We start from the raw sequence: 18,247 nt of genomic DNA on the forward strand, positions 1-18,247 counted from the left end.
TAAGACTTGAAACATGAGAAGGCGTTGCTTAGGGAATGAGGGAGGGGAAAAGTATTCTAGGCAGATGGAATATTCTACCCAAAGTCACCACTGCTGGAGGGAAGTAAGGGAATGAATGCTATAAAATGAGGCTCAAGAGGAGGAGGGCGGGGGCCAGCTCAAAATAAGGATTTCGATTTTCATTAGCAAAGGAATGAGGAGCTATTGGGGACTTTTCAAAAGTGAAATAACATGATGAGATTTGCATTTCAAGATTTTGGCCAATACCAAGTGAGAATAGCTTGAAAGAAGAGAGAGCAATTGAGAGGCTTTTGCAGTAGTCCAGGAGGAAGCCTGGTGATGAATTGATGAGGATGGTAAGAGGTGGATGAATTCTAGATATACACAAGAAGCAGCAAAAATACTTGGAGGAAGGAAGATCAGTTAGGATTATAGGTTATTGAGGGCCCACTAATTTTTAAAGTTGTTTCAGTGTAACAAATTTTTTTGGTCACTGTTTTGTTTGCTAATTATTAAAATTTGTGTATTTATTCTCCATATTGTAAGTCTCCTGCAGGAATAAAAAATGACTTCAAGCAAAAGAAAGCTAAATTTGATATCAGAACACACAAGTGCTCTAGTAAACAACTATAAGAGACGGAAAGATTGGGGCGCCTGCGTGGCTCAGTCAGTTGGGTGTCTGCCTTTGGCTCAGGTCATGATCCCAGGGTCCTGGGATCCAGCCCTGCATTGGGCTCCCTGCTCAGCGGGGAGTCTGCTTCTCCTCCCTCTGCCTCCTCTGCCTGCTGCTCCCCTTGCTGTGGTCTCTCTCTCTCTGTCAAATGAGTAAATAAAATCTTTAAAAAGAAAAAGAAATGGAAAGATAAGCTATTTATATGTTAATTGTTAGTCCATTAATATGATTGAGCCAGAAGGAAAACAGTACTGAACTAGGGGGATGGAAATGCAGGTGTTCTTGTACTGCCACTAATCGGTTGTAATGACTTGAGCAAATCGTTAGTCTTGCTGGGTTCTAGTCACCGCATCTCTGCCTATTTAACTTTCTTCTAAAATCATAATTTTTGACCTTAACTCGTCAAGCTCCATGGGTCACTAGGTTTCTTCTGGCTCTGTGATGAGGAACACAAGTCCAGAAATGTTGATGAGCTTGTTCAAGGGGAACAAGGGCATGCTGGAACAAGAGCCGAAGCATTCCAACAACTACACTCTCCCAACCTCCTCAGCCAGTACTTCTAACCATCCCCGTCAGGCTGCCTCATCTTCCTCTGGGAGTGATTCTGCATTAAGTTCACTAATGAAAAGCACAACTGCAAAAACACTAACTTTTTACAGGTAAACTTTTAATTGTCACAAATTACCATATTCTTTAATTTCAAAATATGTAGTTCCCGTTGTTGAAAAGTCCTCTTTATATTTAGCTCGGATTGTCCACACACCGTATCTGTGGAGACAAAATATTTAAAATTATAGAAGTTATCAAATATTTTTAATTTGTCCAAAGGAAATCTAATCGATTCCTGTTTTAAAAAGGAAAAAGTAGAGATTTAGCCCAAGTAATATATTTTATTTGTGTAGATCTTTAAGTAATAAACAGAAATAATTGAGTGTTTCAAGGATAATAAAAATTTTTTAGTAATGAGTTTCTCATATATTGTGTTATTTTTTCAGGTATTTTGTCTTAATATAGTCAATAGCTTTGATTTGAAGAGCTTATGAAACTTGAGGATTAACTTAGTTGTGGACCATAATTATACTAACATAATACTAAAATCCACACTATAGTAGGACATCCATACTAACATTTCTAGAAACATATAACAAGGTCAAGCTTATCCAGATAATAAAACTCACACCTCACATAAAAGGAGTTATGGTTAGAGACAAAGTATGGTTCATTTAAAGAGGAAAATGACCTGAATTTAATTAACAATCTTTATTTAAAAATATTTACTGAGCACTGGCGTAAGAACTAGAGATAAAAGTGAACAAAATAGAAGAATTTCTGCCTTTATAGAGCTAACAGTCCATGAAATTTCCAATTCCCAGCTTTCCATTTACTGGCAGAATGGATTTGGGCAAGTTGTTTAACCTCATTTGTGCAATGAAAAAAATATTTACCTTGCACATTGGTTATGCAATTAATACTTAATATTATGACTATCATCATCATCATTAATTCAATGAATATTTATCAAGTGCCTGTTATGTTAAAGTGCTGAAGATACAACAGTGAGCAACACAGACAAAATAAAAAGGCAAACAAATAAATAAGTGTAACATTGAGATAAGTGCCATGAAGTAAATAAATAAGAGAGAAAAGGAGAGGGACTACATTAAATTATGCATCCAGGAACAGCCTCTTTGAATAGGGAGCATTTGCTCTGTGTCCTAAAGAATGAGAAGTCAGCCTTGTGAACAGCAAACTGAGGCACATTCTAAGTAGAGGGGACAACATGTGCAAAGGTACTGGGGTAGGAAAGTAGTGTTCGTGAGAGCCCATCATGTCTGACACATAATCTGTCAAGGAGCAAATGGCACAAGATGAAGTTGGATAACAGTTGGATAAATGATAATAGTTATAAAATAATAAGATCAATTCTGTGCTATAGAGCAGGTAGTATTTTCAAGAAAGTATACAATTTAAAAATTAAATCCCTAATTTCACTCATATTTCTAGAAAATCTTCAGTCAATTAACTACAAACAACAAACTGTGACTCCCTTCCAGAGTGCAGAAAAATGACCACAAGGAGATTTTGCTTTAAAGTTGTATTTAACCATTTACAAGTACACTTATTTGTCCTACTCAATTATAAGTCCTTTGAAGGCAGGGACTGTGGATTATTCATTTCTATTTTGTGTATCTCACTCCCTACGTGCTTTGCACATATCAGGAATGTGTTCACCAAATATTTATTACATTGCATTCTGTTAAAACATGTTCTTAAATCCTTTAACATGAGGCCAGAAAAGGAAATGGCTCTGAGAACACTCTCCCTCTTAAAATCTGCCTTCTGGTAGTTTATGCAGACAAAGACTATGGAGGACCAATATTTTTATAACTCTCAGAGCAAGGCATGGGACCACTCCAGCCTTTTAGACTGATGTCTATTAGATTCCTTGAAGGGTAGAGAGTTGATGGTTTTAATGAAAAAAAGCCCAGGGACTATTTCTGCGTCTTCCAAATTTTTATTTCTATATATAAAGAGAATTGGTGGGAAGTATTGGGAGGGTTTTTTTGTTTGTTTGTTTTTTTGGTCAGAAACTGAGCCTCACTTCTCATTTGACTTAAATTTTCTTTTTAATATTCAAACTTACATTGTGCCCTTTCATTTTTTGTTGTTGTTGTTTAAAAAATTTTGGGGTCTTTCTACTTTTTATTTGTTTTATTTTATTTTATCTTAATTCCAGTGAGTTAACATACAGTGTTATATTAGTTTCAGCATACGATATAGTGCTGCAACAATTCTGTACAGCCCCCGTGTGCATCCCAAGTGCACTCCTTTGCACACCCTCATTTCTTTCACGCTCACATCCTTTGTTAACACCAGGTGGCTCCATCTAACTGGTTGTCTGCCTCACAACCCAAAGTTCCAGATGTGCTTTCTAGAGAAAACTTTATTAACGTTATTAACAAATGCTTTAAAATACTTAGGATTCGATGGAATCTTGAAGTCAGGAAAAGAGATGATTCCAGTATAATCATTTTCTTCTACAATGTCCACTTCTGATCCTTCAGGATCCTTTGAATAAAAACAAACAACCTCAGAGCACATAAGCCACATTAAAAAAAATCAACTGATTATAATACCTTTGACCTACAGAAGTATTTACTAACAACTATCTACGTCTTCAAGTTAAATATGAAGGAGGAAGAGTACTTGAATGTTGTGAAAGGCAAATAGGGTGCATTTAAGCTACTTCCCTCCCTCTTAAAACTCTCCTCCATCTCTTGCTATACACACACACACACACACACACACACACACACACACAGAGGAAGGGAGGGAGGCAAGGTTTTCATTGGTATCCAGGATATCCTAGCCTCAATTATCCAGAAGAGACTCAACTTTCTATTGCATAACTAAAAAAAGAAATGTAACAATAATTGATGTTACAACTAACCAAATGTAAATTAACAGGCCTTATAGATACCAGAATCTAAATTTCATATCTGTTCATTTGAAGTTTTCCAAAGCAAATATACTATAAAATGCTTTAATTAGCTAGATATTCTTTTTTTTTTTTAAGATTTTATTTATTTATTCGACAGAGATAGAGACAGCCAGTGAGAGAGGGAACACAAGCAGGGGGAGTGGGAGAGGAAGAAGCAGGCTCACAGCAGAGGAGCCCGATGCGGGGCTCGATCCCAGGACCCTGGGATCATGCCCTGAGCCGAAGGCAGACGCTTAATGACTGAGCCACCCAGGCACCCCTAATTAGCTAGATATTCTATATCTGTGCACTATGAACCTTTTGAACTTGATAAAACACTCAAAATGGTTAAACAAACTTGAAAGTTTTCATAAAACTTCCCCATAAACTCCCCTTTGTGTGTGGGTTTGAAAATTACCAAAATGAGGTATTTTACTTTCTTTGGACTACACCTACTACTTTCATGGACAACAAGGTTCATTTTGACCTTAACACAGAAATTTACCACCATGTGCCATGACTCTGGAATTCACGGCCAGGATTTTAAGGTATTTTTCCCTGGAGTTACAAGGTCTATTCTAAACAAGGATTAGGATCGCAGCTAAATATCATCTGGGCTGTTCCTTATCCCTGCAGGTGATCATGCACAGTGCTTCTAAGATGATGTCTCTTGAGCACTATTTTCAGGATACTTCTTGTATACTGATTCTCTGTGGCTCTGGGACCAGACTCCTCAATCCTCTCTTCCTGGGGCAGCTCCTACATGGGACGACCAACATCCACTCTTCCTTGCATGGTGCCAGGATTTTTCATCACTCAAGCTCAACCAGGAGAAATAAATTAAAGAGCATCTGTTCTCATCCTCTAGTATTTTCTGACAGGAAAAGGGCATTTGAGCTGGACACTCTCCTTCCTTCCCTTCGAGACTCCCTATACCACTCAGCCAGTTTATTTGCTATCTCACTTCTTAGTCCCTCCTGTTGCCATTGGAAAACTCGTGCTATTTCTTAACAGAAAGTTCTTCATTATTTTGTAAAAATCCACATCTATTCCTTTAATTGAAACCTTTTCTATTCCAGAAAAAGATCACTGTCAGCTGTGACTCTTACCTCCATTTGGTCTGCCCTCTGAGCCCATGTGTCATTTGCCCCACTGTATCCTTTGTTTGGTTTATTCTCTAGTGGGGTTTTGTCCTGTAGTATCTACTCAGTGTGTACGTCTATTCCTACACTCAAATCTTGGGTTCCAGAGGAAAAGACTCACAGCTTTAGGACAAGTTAGCACACATAAACCATTGTCGTGAACTGGTGAATTCCCATCCGCTTCCCTGCAGCTGTCAGTGTGACTCTCATGGGCTTCCTCTCCCCACCCTCGTTCAGGCAGTCTGGGAGGCCGCTCTCTGCATTTCTCCTGCTGCTGACAGCACACCTCTCTCTCCCTGCATCAGGACTTCTGCAGCAGCTCAGCCTGGGGTTCCCACTGCACATTCCTTCATTTCCACCACAGTGGTGCTCATGGCTACACGTTCCCTTCCATCCTTGGTCCTGTCCCTTCAGTAAATCTGCATGGACTCCCTACCACCTGCCACGTGAATTCTTCACTTCCAGGTCTGGTGATTCAAGTCTCTGGCCCTAGTCTAACTTTCAAAATCTTATTTACCCCTTTGTTGCCAGGGACGCCTCTGCCCTGGAATCAGGTTGATTTCTTCCTGTCCAATCCTTTTTACCTCTGACTCTGCTGTCTGTCGCTCTTTTCCAGCAACCCGCCCATGTCTTCTCCATCGCTTTCAATTCCACTCATTGCTCCGGGCCCAGTTCAAATCTCAACTCTTCCTTGAAGGGTCCCTTGGCCTCCCTAATCTCTTTTCTAAACTACCGGAGTTTACAGTCTATATCGACAGTTATCAACCACAGTCTTGGCACACTCTGATGTTTCACAAGTAATTCAGTATAAAATAGTCAGACAAAGTTTGTGAAAGGTTTATGATCTGTGTAGACTATAGAGCAGTCAATGTTATCCCTATATATTCCTCTTTTTTACTCGTGTTCTGGTAAATTTTTCATCTTCTGAGGTTCATTGGTAGGAGAAAAAGTGCTGCAGCCTACAGGGAAGGGCCACGGGTAATATACCTACTGCTACTAGGTGAGCAGTTATTTCCCCACAAAAATTTTGTAGGGTTGTGACACAAACTGGGTAAGACCACGGGAGCTTGTTGCACGTGGGCATGTCATCTGTTACGCATGTCATCTGTTACACATGTCATCATGTCATCGCTGATAAAGGGTTGATAACTGCTGATCTTTATCTTATGGTTAAACACTATTTTTCACATGTGCTAGTATGTTACTAAACTCTAAGTTTCTTAAGTGTAAGTGCCCACATTGTAATTCTTTATCTTGAATTGTACAAATCAAAAATCTCATATATAAAATTCAATTAATATTCAATCAATTCTTAGTGATTTATTGATGCTCTTTAAGACAGAAACCATAGAGGATATATTTAAAGGATTTAGTTTGAAATCATAACTTGTTGAAAGTGACTTTTCATGAACGTTTTACATATATCTACTGTAGAGGTATAGACCTATAGACCTACAGAAGATGTTCAATAACCATTTACCCAACATTGAATGAGTTAGTGTGGTGTTAGGGCAGGATTATGGAACAATGTATCTTATCCTAAAGATGAGTTAAATTATTATTTAAATAAATAACATACTTACTATGTAAGTTAAGACAGTTTCTCTTTTGGCTGGCTTCATGTCGTCATTCAGTGAGTAAACTCTAACCTTTACTGTAAGAACAATGGATATCATCAAAACCTCTGTTAACCACAAGGGTATTTTGATTTTTTACAATAATCATTCTCAAAAGAGATGAGTATAGTTTTTAAAAAGTCACAAAAATTGATACACAAAAATTCATACTTAAAGAAAGAAAAAGTTAGTTTACAGACATATATACTACTAAAGATTATTTTCCTTTAAAGAGAATCCTCTTGGATTCCTTTAAAGAGCCACTTTTCCTAGTGAATTCGAAGTACAGTCCACTTTATTAAAATATATTTCTTTTTTTTTTAAAGATTTTATTTTATTTATTCATTCAACAGAGATAGAGACAGCCAGTGAGAGAGGGAACACAAGCAGGGGGAGTGGGAGAGGAAGAAGCAGGCTCATAGCGGAAGAGCCTGATGTGGGGCTCGATCCCAGAACGCCGGGATCACGCCCTGAGCCGAAGGCAGACGCTTAACCGCTGTGCCACCCAGGCGCCCCTATTAAAATATATTTCTATACAACTTTTTGGGAACACACATTAGGCCCTTGTTTATTGAGAATTTCATAGCAAAATAGTGATCTCTCCCATATGGTTTTATGGGAGTATACCATATTATATTGTCTCATATTAGAGTTGTAGATTTTAATGGAAAATTAGATAGTTTCATTTTGACCTTAGAGACTCTTGCACATATAAAAAACAACAAGGCCCCAAAGTATCCCTTATTGTTGCTAAAGTCAGTTTTGAATTGTATGGTTTTGTTAGATTCGTTGAGCCGGATCCTAAAATGGTTGCATCATTGTCAAATGAGTAATGGCAAGAGCTCAAGAACGATTTGTTCTCTTCATTTGTTTCTGCCCATTAATAGATCCCTGCCTTTTAAACAACTGCATCGGCTTAGAATTGAACTCTTAGCTGCTTGAGACATGCTGTTGTAGTTCCTTTCAATATGACATATTGTAATTTCTCTGACGTTCATTTACTAATGATGAAATCGTCTCATGGCCAAAACTTTACTCACAAAATAAAACTAAACTGGAGCCATAAGCCCTTTAAAGGGTCAGTATTACCTAAAGCTCTACATAAGAAGTCACATTAAGCTCTCCAAAATTGGTTTCACTAAGACCATAAGGTCAAAGCAAAATGTTCGGTAAATCCCCCCCAAGACACACACATACACACTCTGCTGTCTTCCCCCCTCACTTTTCTCCCACCTTGTGTCCTCTCTTCTATATTATGGACATACCCAGTTCATCCTCTAGTGTCACTGGGATACTGCCAGAGGCAATATGTCACAAAAAGGTAAGAGCTCATGCCCTGGAGTTCAAAATTTTGGTTTCATTCCCATGACTACCACTTCCTAGTGGCCCTGGAGTGGGCTACTTAATCCCTCTAAATATTAGTTCTCTCATCTTAAAACAGAACTGTTAGTATCTGCTTTATAGTGTTACGAGAACTAAATGAGACAAAGCTTTTACATATCCTGGCGCATAATACCTACTCAATAAATGCTTATTATTTTTACTTTAGTATTATTATTTTTATGCCTACTACTTATCTACTTTCTAACCCAGGTTGTGTTTGGATTAGAAAATCAATCTTGTCTTCATAGCAACAGTGTACCAGAGGCAAGATCAATATAATTCTTTAGTACCAAAGATATGGTTTATTAGGTTTTTTAAAAAAAGTATTGATGCCTTCTATGTGCAGGCACTATGCTGCGCTTGGAGATGCGGCGGCGAGACAAATCAAACATGGAAGTCTTCCAACGGAGTGCAGGAGAGAGCGAACGCATGATCACACAAGAGTATGTACAATTCCAGGGCAGGAAGCACTACAAAGAGCACTGTCCAGCTTCCTGAGAGCACAGAAGAGGGAGATTTGAAGTGATCAGAGAGGTCAGAGAAGGCTGCGTAGGTATTAATAAGGCAACGTTGTTGGGGGGGTGGGGGGAATGAATGGACCAGACAGAGATATACAGGCCTTCATATGGGTGGGGGGAAGAGTATGAGAAAGCAAATAAAAAGAGGTCAGTTCGGCAGGTTTCCACAGATGAGGGGGAGTATGGTGAATGAGAAAGCTGGGGGGGAAGGCAGGACACAGGCTGCATGAAATTGAAGGATTTTGGTCAATATTCTAAAGTCCTTATCCCACAAAGCCTTGAAGATTTAAGCCTTTATCCTAAAGATGCTTATACTAAAAATCCCTCAAGGATCTTCAGATTAAATGTGTGGATTAGGACATTAAAGCTATAAATAGCAAGACTTAATCAATTTCTAAGAGAACTACTTTTAAGTAATTTTTTTTTTCCTTCTGTGTAAAGAAGGTTTTGTGCTACTCCACAGATCAAACAGTAATGGAAAACACTTTCCCAGTGCTTACTCTGTTCTGGGCATTGTTTCAAGTGCTTTACCCATACGAATTCACCTACCTCTCACAACAATTCTGTGAGGTAAGTTCTATTATGATCTCTACTTTACAGATGAGGAAAGTGGGGCTCAGAGAGATTGAGTAACAAGTACAGGGTCACAGAGCTCATAACAGCCCAAGCTGGGATTTGAACCCAGACAATTTGGCTCCAGAATCTCTTCTAAATTAGTCCTTTAATATCAGAAGAGGACAAGGGCAAAGATATGTTTGTTTCTAGGTATGAGTATGTTTTAAAGGGCCCACGCTTTATGGGCTCTATGTATATATCAGGTCCTCTTCTTAGAGTCAAGAGATGGTACTACTCTGGCCAATGACAATCTGTTCAAGCTGACAGCAATATCCCACCCTCTCTAGGCCTTTCCTTTCTGAGCTTGTCAGGACAGGTACACCTGCAGAACAGATGTAGGCCTATTCCATTCTATTACTGTCATCCCCAACATCATCAACATTTAGCAAGCATGCACTATGTGAAAAGTTTTTCAACAAAGCTGGCTGGTCCTGCTTCTCTTCACCTGTACTTCACCAATAGCAGCATCATTGAAACTCCATAAACTCCCCTCCCACACAGAGTTCTCTTATAATTCCATCTCTGATGTGAACGACTGCGAGAGGGAGAGATGGAGGATTCCAATGACTGCAGACATGAGACCATATTTGGGTAGGTTTTACACTTTTCTGAGTTTTACCTTTGGCTCACTGGGAATAAATCCAGCCATTTCTCAATCCTTCAATTTTGACTGCTATTCTGCCCTTTCTCCCACTAGCAGAAGAACCATGAATATGAAGCCATGCTCTATTAGAAATTTTCTTAGGTAGATCCCCTTAGAAAATTAATATCCATATATTTCTGTGATCTAGTTTACTCTTGGCTGAAACATTTGATCTCCTAGGGTTGGATTTATTTTCTGAATTTGAGGAATAGCTCCAAAGTCAAAGGAATTTTTTTTATGAACATGGCTCTATAATAAATTATTTTTCCATTGCCAAAATTGTATTTGTAATTATACCTTACACTTATTTAATAAATAAGATATAACACAACATTTCACAATTTTTAAAAAGCTTTTTTTTTAAAAGATTTTATTTATTTATTTGACAGAGAGAGAGACAGCCAGCGAGAGAGGGGACACAAGCAGCGGGAGTGGGAGAGGAAGAAGCAGGCTCACAGCAGAGGAGCCCGATGCGGGGCTCGATCCCAGGACCCTGGGATCACGCCCTGAACTGAAGGCAGACGCTTAACGACTGAGCCACCCAGGCACCCCTAAAAACCTTTTTTCTTCATGGAAATAACTAATGAGGCAGATAATATAATTGCTGATTTTGCAGTTTCCAAATGACTTATAATTTATATTTAAGTATAAATTATATATTTAGCAATTTCCATATAACTTTTAAATTAAAATAGTATTTATAAATGTAAAAGTCATTGGGTATTGAGACTCTCTTGAGCAAGTTGGAAACTTGCCTCCACTTAATTTCAAGTGTTAAAAAAATCTCTACAATATGTCAATCGCCCCCTCTCCACCAGAGAAAGCAACATCTTATACCCTACCTGACTGTTGTGGAGTATAAACGGGTTTATCTGTATGAATGAAGAGAAATCCATTGTCATAGATTACTGGCACTTTTTTTGATCTTGAAAAATGCCTCGATACAACTTCCAAATACACATGTGAAACTGGGTTTTGTCCTCCAGACAATTGTTTGGGTTGTATCTGTAAAAGAAAAAATTGACGGAATAGAGTATAATTTTTAGGTTATAAAACATGTTGATTTTCTAAATACCACTGTCATCTCATTAGAACACACACAAAAAAATGAGTATATGTATTTTACCATTTAAAAAGTCGTAGAGACAGAATAGTGAATAAATTCTACCCAAAGCTTGTCAGTGTCAAATATCATAGTCAAAATTTAGCTTTAAGCAATTAAAAGTATTTTGGTTTCCATTTTTCCTAAATTTTATACACATTTAGTAAAACTACTACTACAGACGCTTCTTAACAAACTTTCACTTGGTCAGCACTGGATTAGCATGCTGTTCACTCCCTCAGTTCAACATCCTGACTGATGTTCAGGACACTGTACTTTATCTCTATCCCTCTGCTCCCAAGGTGAGCTGCATGCTTTCTCATTTGGTGTATGTAATTGCAATTATCCACTTTACACTGTATGATATACAAATATAATACATATAAGGAGTAATAAAAGAAAGAAGAGTGTTTCTATGAAAACTCAGGCTTCGGACACGTGGGATAAAAGTTAATCACTAAACCCAACTGCTGTGGAATCAAACATGTGAGAGCACTGTCAAAGTTTGGAAGACAGCAACAGCCTATGAAGATTCTGCATTCAGACTGCCTTGCAAGTGTCTTTAAGCTATTTCTCCACTTTAAAGGAAAAGAACTGTAAACAAAGATGATTCATTAAAGGTGTGACATGTAATAAATAAGATTTAACCCTCCAACCAGGGGACCCACGCTTAAAAAAAAGACGTTGGCATAACATCAAACAATCAGCAAACAAAGATACGTTATAATGTTAAGATAAAATTAAATGCTGAAGATATGCATCAAGTTTTATGATTCTCTACTTAATCTTTCAATTAACTGAGTCCGTGCGAGTCAAGAGAACTTTCTATGATGATGAAAACGCTCGATATCTATGTTGTCCAACAAGGTACTTGCCAGTCACATGTGGCTATTTGAGCACTTGGAATGGGGCTATTGTGACTCATGAACTGAATTTTTTATTATAGTTATTTTTTTAAAAGATTTTATTTATTTATTTGACAGAGAGAGAGACAGCCAGCGAGAGAGGGAACACAAGCAGGGGGAGTGGGAGAGGAAGAAGCAGGCTCCCAGCAGAGGAGCCCGATGCGGGGCTTGATCCCAGAACTCTGGGATCACGCCCTGAGCCGAAGGCAGACGCTTAACGTCTGAGCCACCCAGGCACCCCTGAATTTTTTATTATAGTTAAATTTGATTGATTTAAATTTAAAGGTAACAGTCACACTAAACATCTTAGTGACATCAGAAAAGAGTGTCCACTGAATTTAATTGGGAAATTAATTTTAATTCTTAATAAATCCAGTAAGTGGAAGTATTTAAGGAATTTGAGCATTTACAATCACGAACATTAATGAAAAAATTCTTACATTTGGTTAGAATTTATTTAGATCAGTGTTTCTCAAACTTGAGTAATATACAGACCTCTTTTAAAGGATGAAATGTTCTGGAGGACTCTCAGTGCTGACTTCTAATTATTTATAATATAAAATCTTATTTTTATTACAACGTTGCTTAAATATGTACAAACCTAAGACTAGGTGTAATTTTATGCTTACGAGTTTTACTTAATTATAAAATCAGAAAAATTTTACAAAATAAGTTCAAAATACTAAATATCAATATAATTCTAATCTTAAGCTGTTTTCAAATTTCAAATTTAAATTTCTTTTTAAAGAGCTCACTTTAAAGAAACACTGGTCTAAATGAACCTCAAAGTCCCTTCCAAGTCTAGTAGTCTTTGATTTTCTGGTTTTTTTATTTTTGAATTTTTATCAGACTTTAAAACAATATTTTGAGTATGAAAGTAATTTTTAGTTAGAATTTTAAATAAGAAATGAGTTGCAAGCCGTTCTCTAACCAAGGTGCACTACAATACTTAAATAGAAGGAAAAGTTATTTGATCCATATTGTTCTTTGTATTAACTACAAGTTGTCAATGAGAGCTATTCACTTTAGTAATCAGTGATTTTATTAGTTTTGGAAGCTATAATTGACAAATATTGGAGTTTAAACTAGCAAATGTTTAATAGCAGCCTTGGGTTTTTGTAGGCAATGCATTACAGATCAAGATGCATATTCATATTTTTCTATTTCTTTATAATGACAATTTTCACAGTAAACAAGTATTTTCAATTCATTTCCAAATATCTTTACATTAGTACAATTTTATTTTCCAATACAAACATCATAATTTACATGCATTGCTCAAAAAGCGGACATAACTCTATTTAGAATTTTCTGTTTCATCCATATTATCATTGGTGACTGACATCACTTAGTAATCACACAGTGGTGAGTGATATAAATGGCCAAATCTCTACATTATCAACATTAAAATTTGCTACACATTTTATTGAGAATATTCTGTATGTATAAAGAAAATGAAGAATAAATACATACTGTTAAGACTGCAGCGTTTTGGAATTTATTTTCTGAGGATAAAGTAACATGGCCTGAAGAGTAAGTAAATTTTTTATCAGGATAACTTTTAATAGAGATTGTTGCATCAAATTCTTCAGTATATCCATAAACTTGAATTACAATATTTTCAGATGCTCCAACACGGAATACTTTTGGTGCCGAAATGACATATCTGTTGAAACAGGAAAACAGTAGGACCAATATCTTGAGGTGATGTATTTTGTTATATTTCTAATTTTTTCATCTCACTTGAGAGATTCTAATAGGCACATTTTCTCAACTTAAAAGGGATTATTTTAAAATCCAAATTTATTAGTGATCCATGATAATTTCAGCATAGTTTCCAAGAAGTAGTAGCTTGGAATTAAGACTTGAGAAATAGAACTGGAGAAATCTCTGCAGCAGAGAAAAACTTTAAATGCTGTTGATTGGAACATGTAAATAGGGCCAATATTTTTGCTCAATGAAGAAAAAGGCAACAAAACACCAGTGCTTGAATTGCAGCTCTGTCATCTACCGGCTGAATGACCATGGTAAAGTCATTAACCCTTTCTAAGACCAAAATAATCTACCTGTAAAGGTATCACCTTCCTGACCAGCTTGCAGTAAGGAGGAAATGAGAATATTTTACATGAAAACACCTAGCATGCTTTGTACTCAATAAATATTAAGATTCATTAATTTCACTAAATTAGTTAAAAGGAAGCAATCTTAGAAGTATTGTGTTATACCATGAGTGGCTACAGAAAAGGATACAATAAGAGTGAGCCGGGGGAATGCATTTAGAAATGGAAGGACTGATGGAGGTCTTTGAAGAATAGTAAAAATCATACAACAATAATGATGATATTAAGTGAATAGTTACCATAGGAGAGGCTGCATTTGTACTCTATATACAACTCTTTTAATTTTTACAACAGGCCAATGGTGTAGATACTAATATTATTCCTATTTTGCAAGTGAAAAGAGGATGATTTGACCAAGGTCACGCGGCTTATAAGTGAATAAGGCAGAACTTTATATTCAGGTCTTTCTCTCAGCCGTTAACATGTGTAATTGAGGTTAGGGTTTACAAGCTATGTTTACAACCCCAGGCTATTATTTCCAGTTTTATTTTTCATGTGGTTTATATAAGAATGGAAATGAATCTATATCAGTTTTTGAAATAACATTTTAAATGTGTGTATTTTCATTGTTTTATTAAAAGAAAACTTAAAAATATAAACTAGGTTATTAATTAAATATCATGAAAATATCTAATTTGAATAGTGAGAGCTACAGGTGCTATCACACAGGAAGAAAGAAGTGTGCTTCAACCCAAAAGGGTTGAAGTGACTAATTCAAGTGGCCAAACAGGCCTGGAGGACACCTGCCACCACACCTGGCAGAATTCTTACAGGCCTCTCTCAACATTACAACATTTAAAAAGTCAGCAAGTCTTTGGTAACAGTGAAATTAATTTGGAAGCAATTAAGTCCTTTTAAAACATCTGTCAGTCTCCTCCAAGACAACGAATTTGGAATCACTAATAGACAAATTGTAAAAGGGAAAAGAATCTCCAGACTTCCAACCATTATCTGAATTCCTCATATGCTTATCCTGGAACAGTAGAAAATGAGAAAATTTAAGCTCTGCTGATAAGGTACATTTCCTGAAATCTTACCCTGTGCTAGGCACTGTTTTAAGAAATATATATGCACACACACACACACACACTCACTGAGTTGCTACAACCACTCTGTGAAGAAGGTCTTGCTATTATTCCCATTTCACAGATGAAGAAACTGATAATTAACTTGCCCAAGGTCAGACAGTTAAGTTATAGAATTAGGAGCTGAACCCAAGCAACCTGTTTCCCGAATTAACAATTTCAATTGTTACGCTAAACTGGATTTAGCAAGAGTTCTGCAATTTGAAAAATCTAGGGGAAAAAGCTATTTTAGTTTCAGCGTTCTCATAAGTTTTATCTTTTTCAATTTAATATTGTTTTAAGTTTGAATTGTCTATGTGGTGGTGAGAGTGATAAAACATAAAATATTTAGTAGTTGGAAGTCTCTAAAAGATGGCTTTGGAATCACTCTTCATATAGATTTTGGTCCTTACTGGTTTATCAGTACCACAATCTATTCATATAAAAAAAAAATCACACTTTTCTTATTTTCTTTCAATAGTTTAAGAGGATCAGGCCACTGAGCTTGCAGAGAGGCAACAATATTATTTTGGCCTCTACCTGGAATGTTCTTTCCCCAGATATTTGCATAGTTTGCTCCCCCCCTCACTTCCTTCAAGTTCTGTTTGAGTGTCACCTCCTTAAAGAACATTTCCTCTCTACACTTTTGGGCCATGTCCCATCATTTCCTTATCCTCTATTTTCCTTTATTATTTTCTTCCTTGCATAATAACCCTTCGACCTTATTTAGTCCTTCATTCATTGGTTCATTCATCCATCCATGATTTGCTTCTCCCAGTAAAATGCAAGCTTTATACCATCTACTATATCCCCAGGGCCTAGCACATGGTAGGTGCTCAATAAATTTTTGTTAAATCAATCAGTCAATCAAATTAACTAAATTGGTTGCCATGCTGTAAATGGTACACTCTCACTTTTTCAGAGAAAGAGGGGAGATGTTTATTAAGGGCCAGTACAATATAGTAGAAAGAACTCAGAACCATGGGACCTGGGTTCCAGTCCTAGTTCTACCACTAATTTGAACTCGCTAATCTCAATCTCTTTTGAACTTCTGCCGCTTGTCTTTTAAAAAGGGATATACAAGAACTATTTGGGGAATGGGGTGATTGTGGCCATGTGAGAAAATCAGATTAGGGGTGGGAGGGTGTTATAAATTTATGATATCCTGAGTATACATTTATATTTTACATATTTGTAGGTATATATTTATGACAAAATGAAAAAAATTGAAGTGGTAAGAAAGTGTCCTTAATAAAAGTCCTGCTTTTGTCTCCCTCCAGCAGCATGACCTTTGGCAAGTCACTTTCCCCTCTGTCTGGATTTATCCTTATTTGTGAAATGAGTAGAATCAATTAGATACTCTCCAGTTCCTTCTCAGTACTAAAATGTTATTTCTAGATACAAAATCAGTATTTTAAGACCTACCTTAAAATGCACAATATTTCAATAGTAACACTAAAATTTGTGAAGAATTCATAAATTTGAAATAATTACAATTGTTTTTCAAATCACAGCATTAGAATTGACCCCAAAGTAACACCTGCTTTACTATGTACACAATACCTGGAACATACGATGAAAACTATGTACCAAATACAAATAAGCAATCAATGGCAAGAAATCTGAGTTTATTTTGTGCTTTTTTTTGAAGAGGAATTCGAATAATCACTTATGTAAACTTTTATAAGTAACAATCCCATAAAGCTGGCATATTGTTAGTCACTCATCAAATCAAGATGCTTCCATGACTTTCTCATTCAGAGATGGACTATTCACTTGGTGTTCTAGGAAGTAGAAAGTTATTTTCAAATTAACGCTGTCTGTTAAATTTTTCACTCATCGCAACTAAAATGCATTGAAAAATGAAGATGGGTTCTTTTACTTACGTTTGTTCCTGTCCCCAACTTTTACCCAGGAAGATTAAAAAACAAAGTATGCCCCAAAGCCCCATGGCTGGAGTTAGCAGTAAACCATGGATATAACCTTCTTGAAGTTACTCTCCTTTTAAGTAAACTGAGCTTGAAGAATTTGGGTAAGTTAGTTTACTGGTTAATTATTAATGTCAGAAAGAGGGACTGCTAAATAGGAAAACTAAAATCAGAACTGACACACCCTTTAATGCCCAGATGTAAAGGTAGGAGATATTTTATAGGGATTTACATCTAGAGATTTATTTTAATGAGTACAAATAAGGATATTCTAACATGGGAATTTGGCACTACAATGAACCGCTCAAAGCTAGAAGCCAGTAGTCTCATTGCCTTTGGCCTTTCCCCTCTTGGTTAGGACAATCCCTCCGATTTTTATCATCTGCGAGCACTCCTCTGGTAGATCCACTCTGATACTGACAGAGACTCACTTGGATTCAGTTTCAAAATGAGGTGATTTTACGATGGGTCTGGTTTAGACAGGGCTCATGAGGTAGCCTTTCTAGAGAAATCCTAAATAGCAGTGTCAATGGCACTGGAAATGGCCTAAGGACAAGAAAGATCTGCAAAGAAGCTCTATAGAATGGTTCCTTGGTCTGTCCCAGTCTAGAGAAGAAGCTGAACATTAGGTAGAGGAAAGATTGCAGCAGGAAATGAAAATGTCATGCCGAGGACCTGGCATAATTCTCTAGGAGACAGCCAAGCGAATACTTTTATGTTTAGTAGGGAATGGATATCCTCCAATATCTACTAATTCATACTACACAAATTCAAAATTTGCATTCATTCTGATGCAGAATATCTTTCTAAAAAGTTAACTCATGTTTATGCCTTTCAATGAAGATTTTGATAATTTTAATATAAGAACCAAAGAAAAACAAAGCTTCCTATAACAAATGAATCTAGTAACTATACAATGAAATAAAATCTTATCTTTGAGATTTTTATGTTTAAGTTCACTAGAAAAATTTTTATATACGACCTTCCTTTTATTTGTACTCATTTCTACCATAGTATATAATAGGTACTCTATTTTATTTTACTATTTTTAAAGATT

At 36.6% G+C, this 18,247-nt stretch overlaps 1 protein-coding gene across 1 annotated transcript in view; it reads right to left on the reverse strand.

The window, feature by feature from the left end:
* C5 (complement C5) overlaps positions 1 to 17,317 on the reverse strand; it is a 79,684-nt gene extending 62,367 nt beyond the window's left edge. The window contains exons 1-6 of the mRNA XM_026513879.4: positions 17,149 to 17,317; positions 13,552 to 13,744; positions 10,914 to 11,076; positions 6,880 to 6,950; positions 3,651 to 3,742; positions 1,359 to 1,441 (exon numbers count right to left, since the gene is read on the reverse strand). Of these exons, the coding sequence (XP_026369664.1) occupies positions 1,359 to 1,441; positions 3,651 to 3,742; positions 6,880 to 6,950; positions 10,914 to 11,076; positions 13,552 to 13,744; positions 17,149 to 17,213 (667 nt within the window). The 5' untranslated portion in view covers positions 17,214 to 17,317. The remainder of the gene's footprint in view (positions 1 to 1,358; positions 1,442 to 3,650; positions 3,743 to 6,879; positions 6,951 to 10,913; positions 11,077 to 13,551; positions 13,745 to 17,148) is intronic.
* Positions 17,318 to 18,247: the final 930 nt, after the last annotated feature.

The sequence above is a fragment of the Ursus arctos genome, unplaced genomic scaffold (assembly GCF_023065955.2).
Source record: "Ursus arctos isolate Adak ecotype North America unplaced genomic scaffold, UrsArc2.0 scaffold_18, whole genome shotgun sequence".
Lineage (NCBI taxonomy): Eukaryota > Metazoa > Chordata > Mammalia > Carnivora > Ursidae > Ursus > Ursus arctos.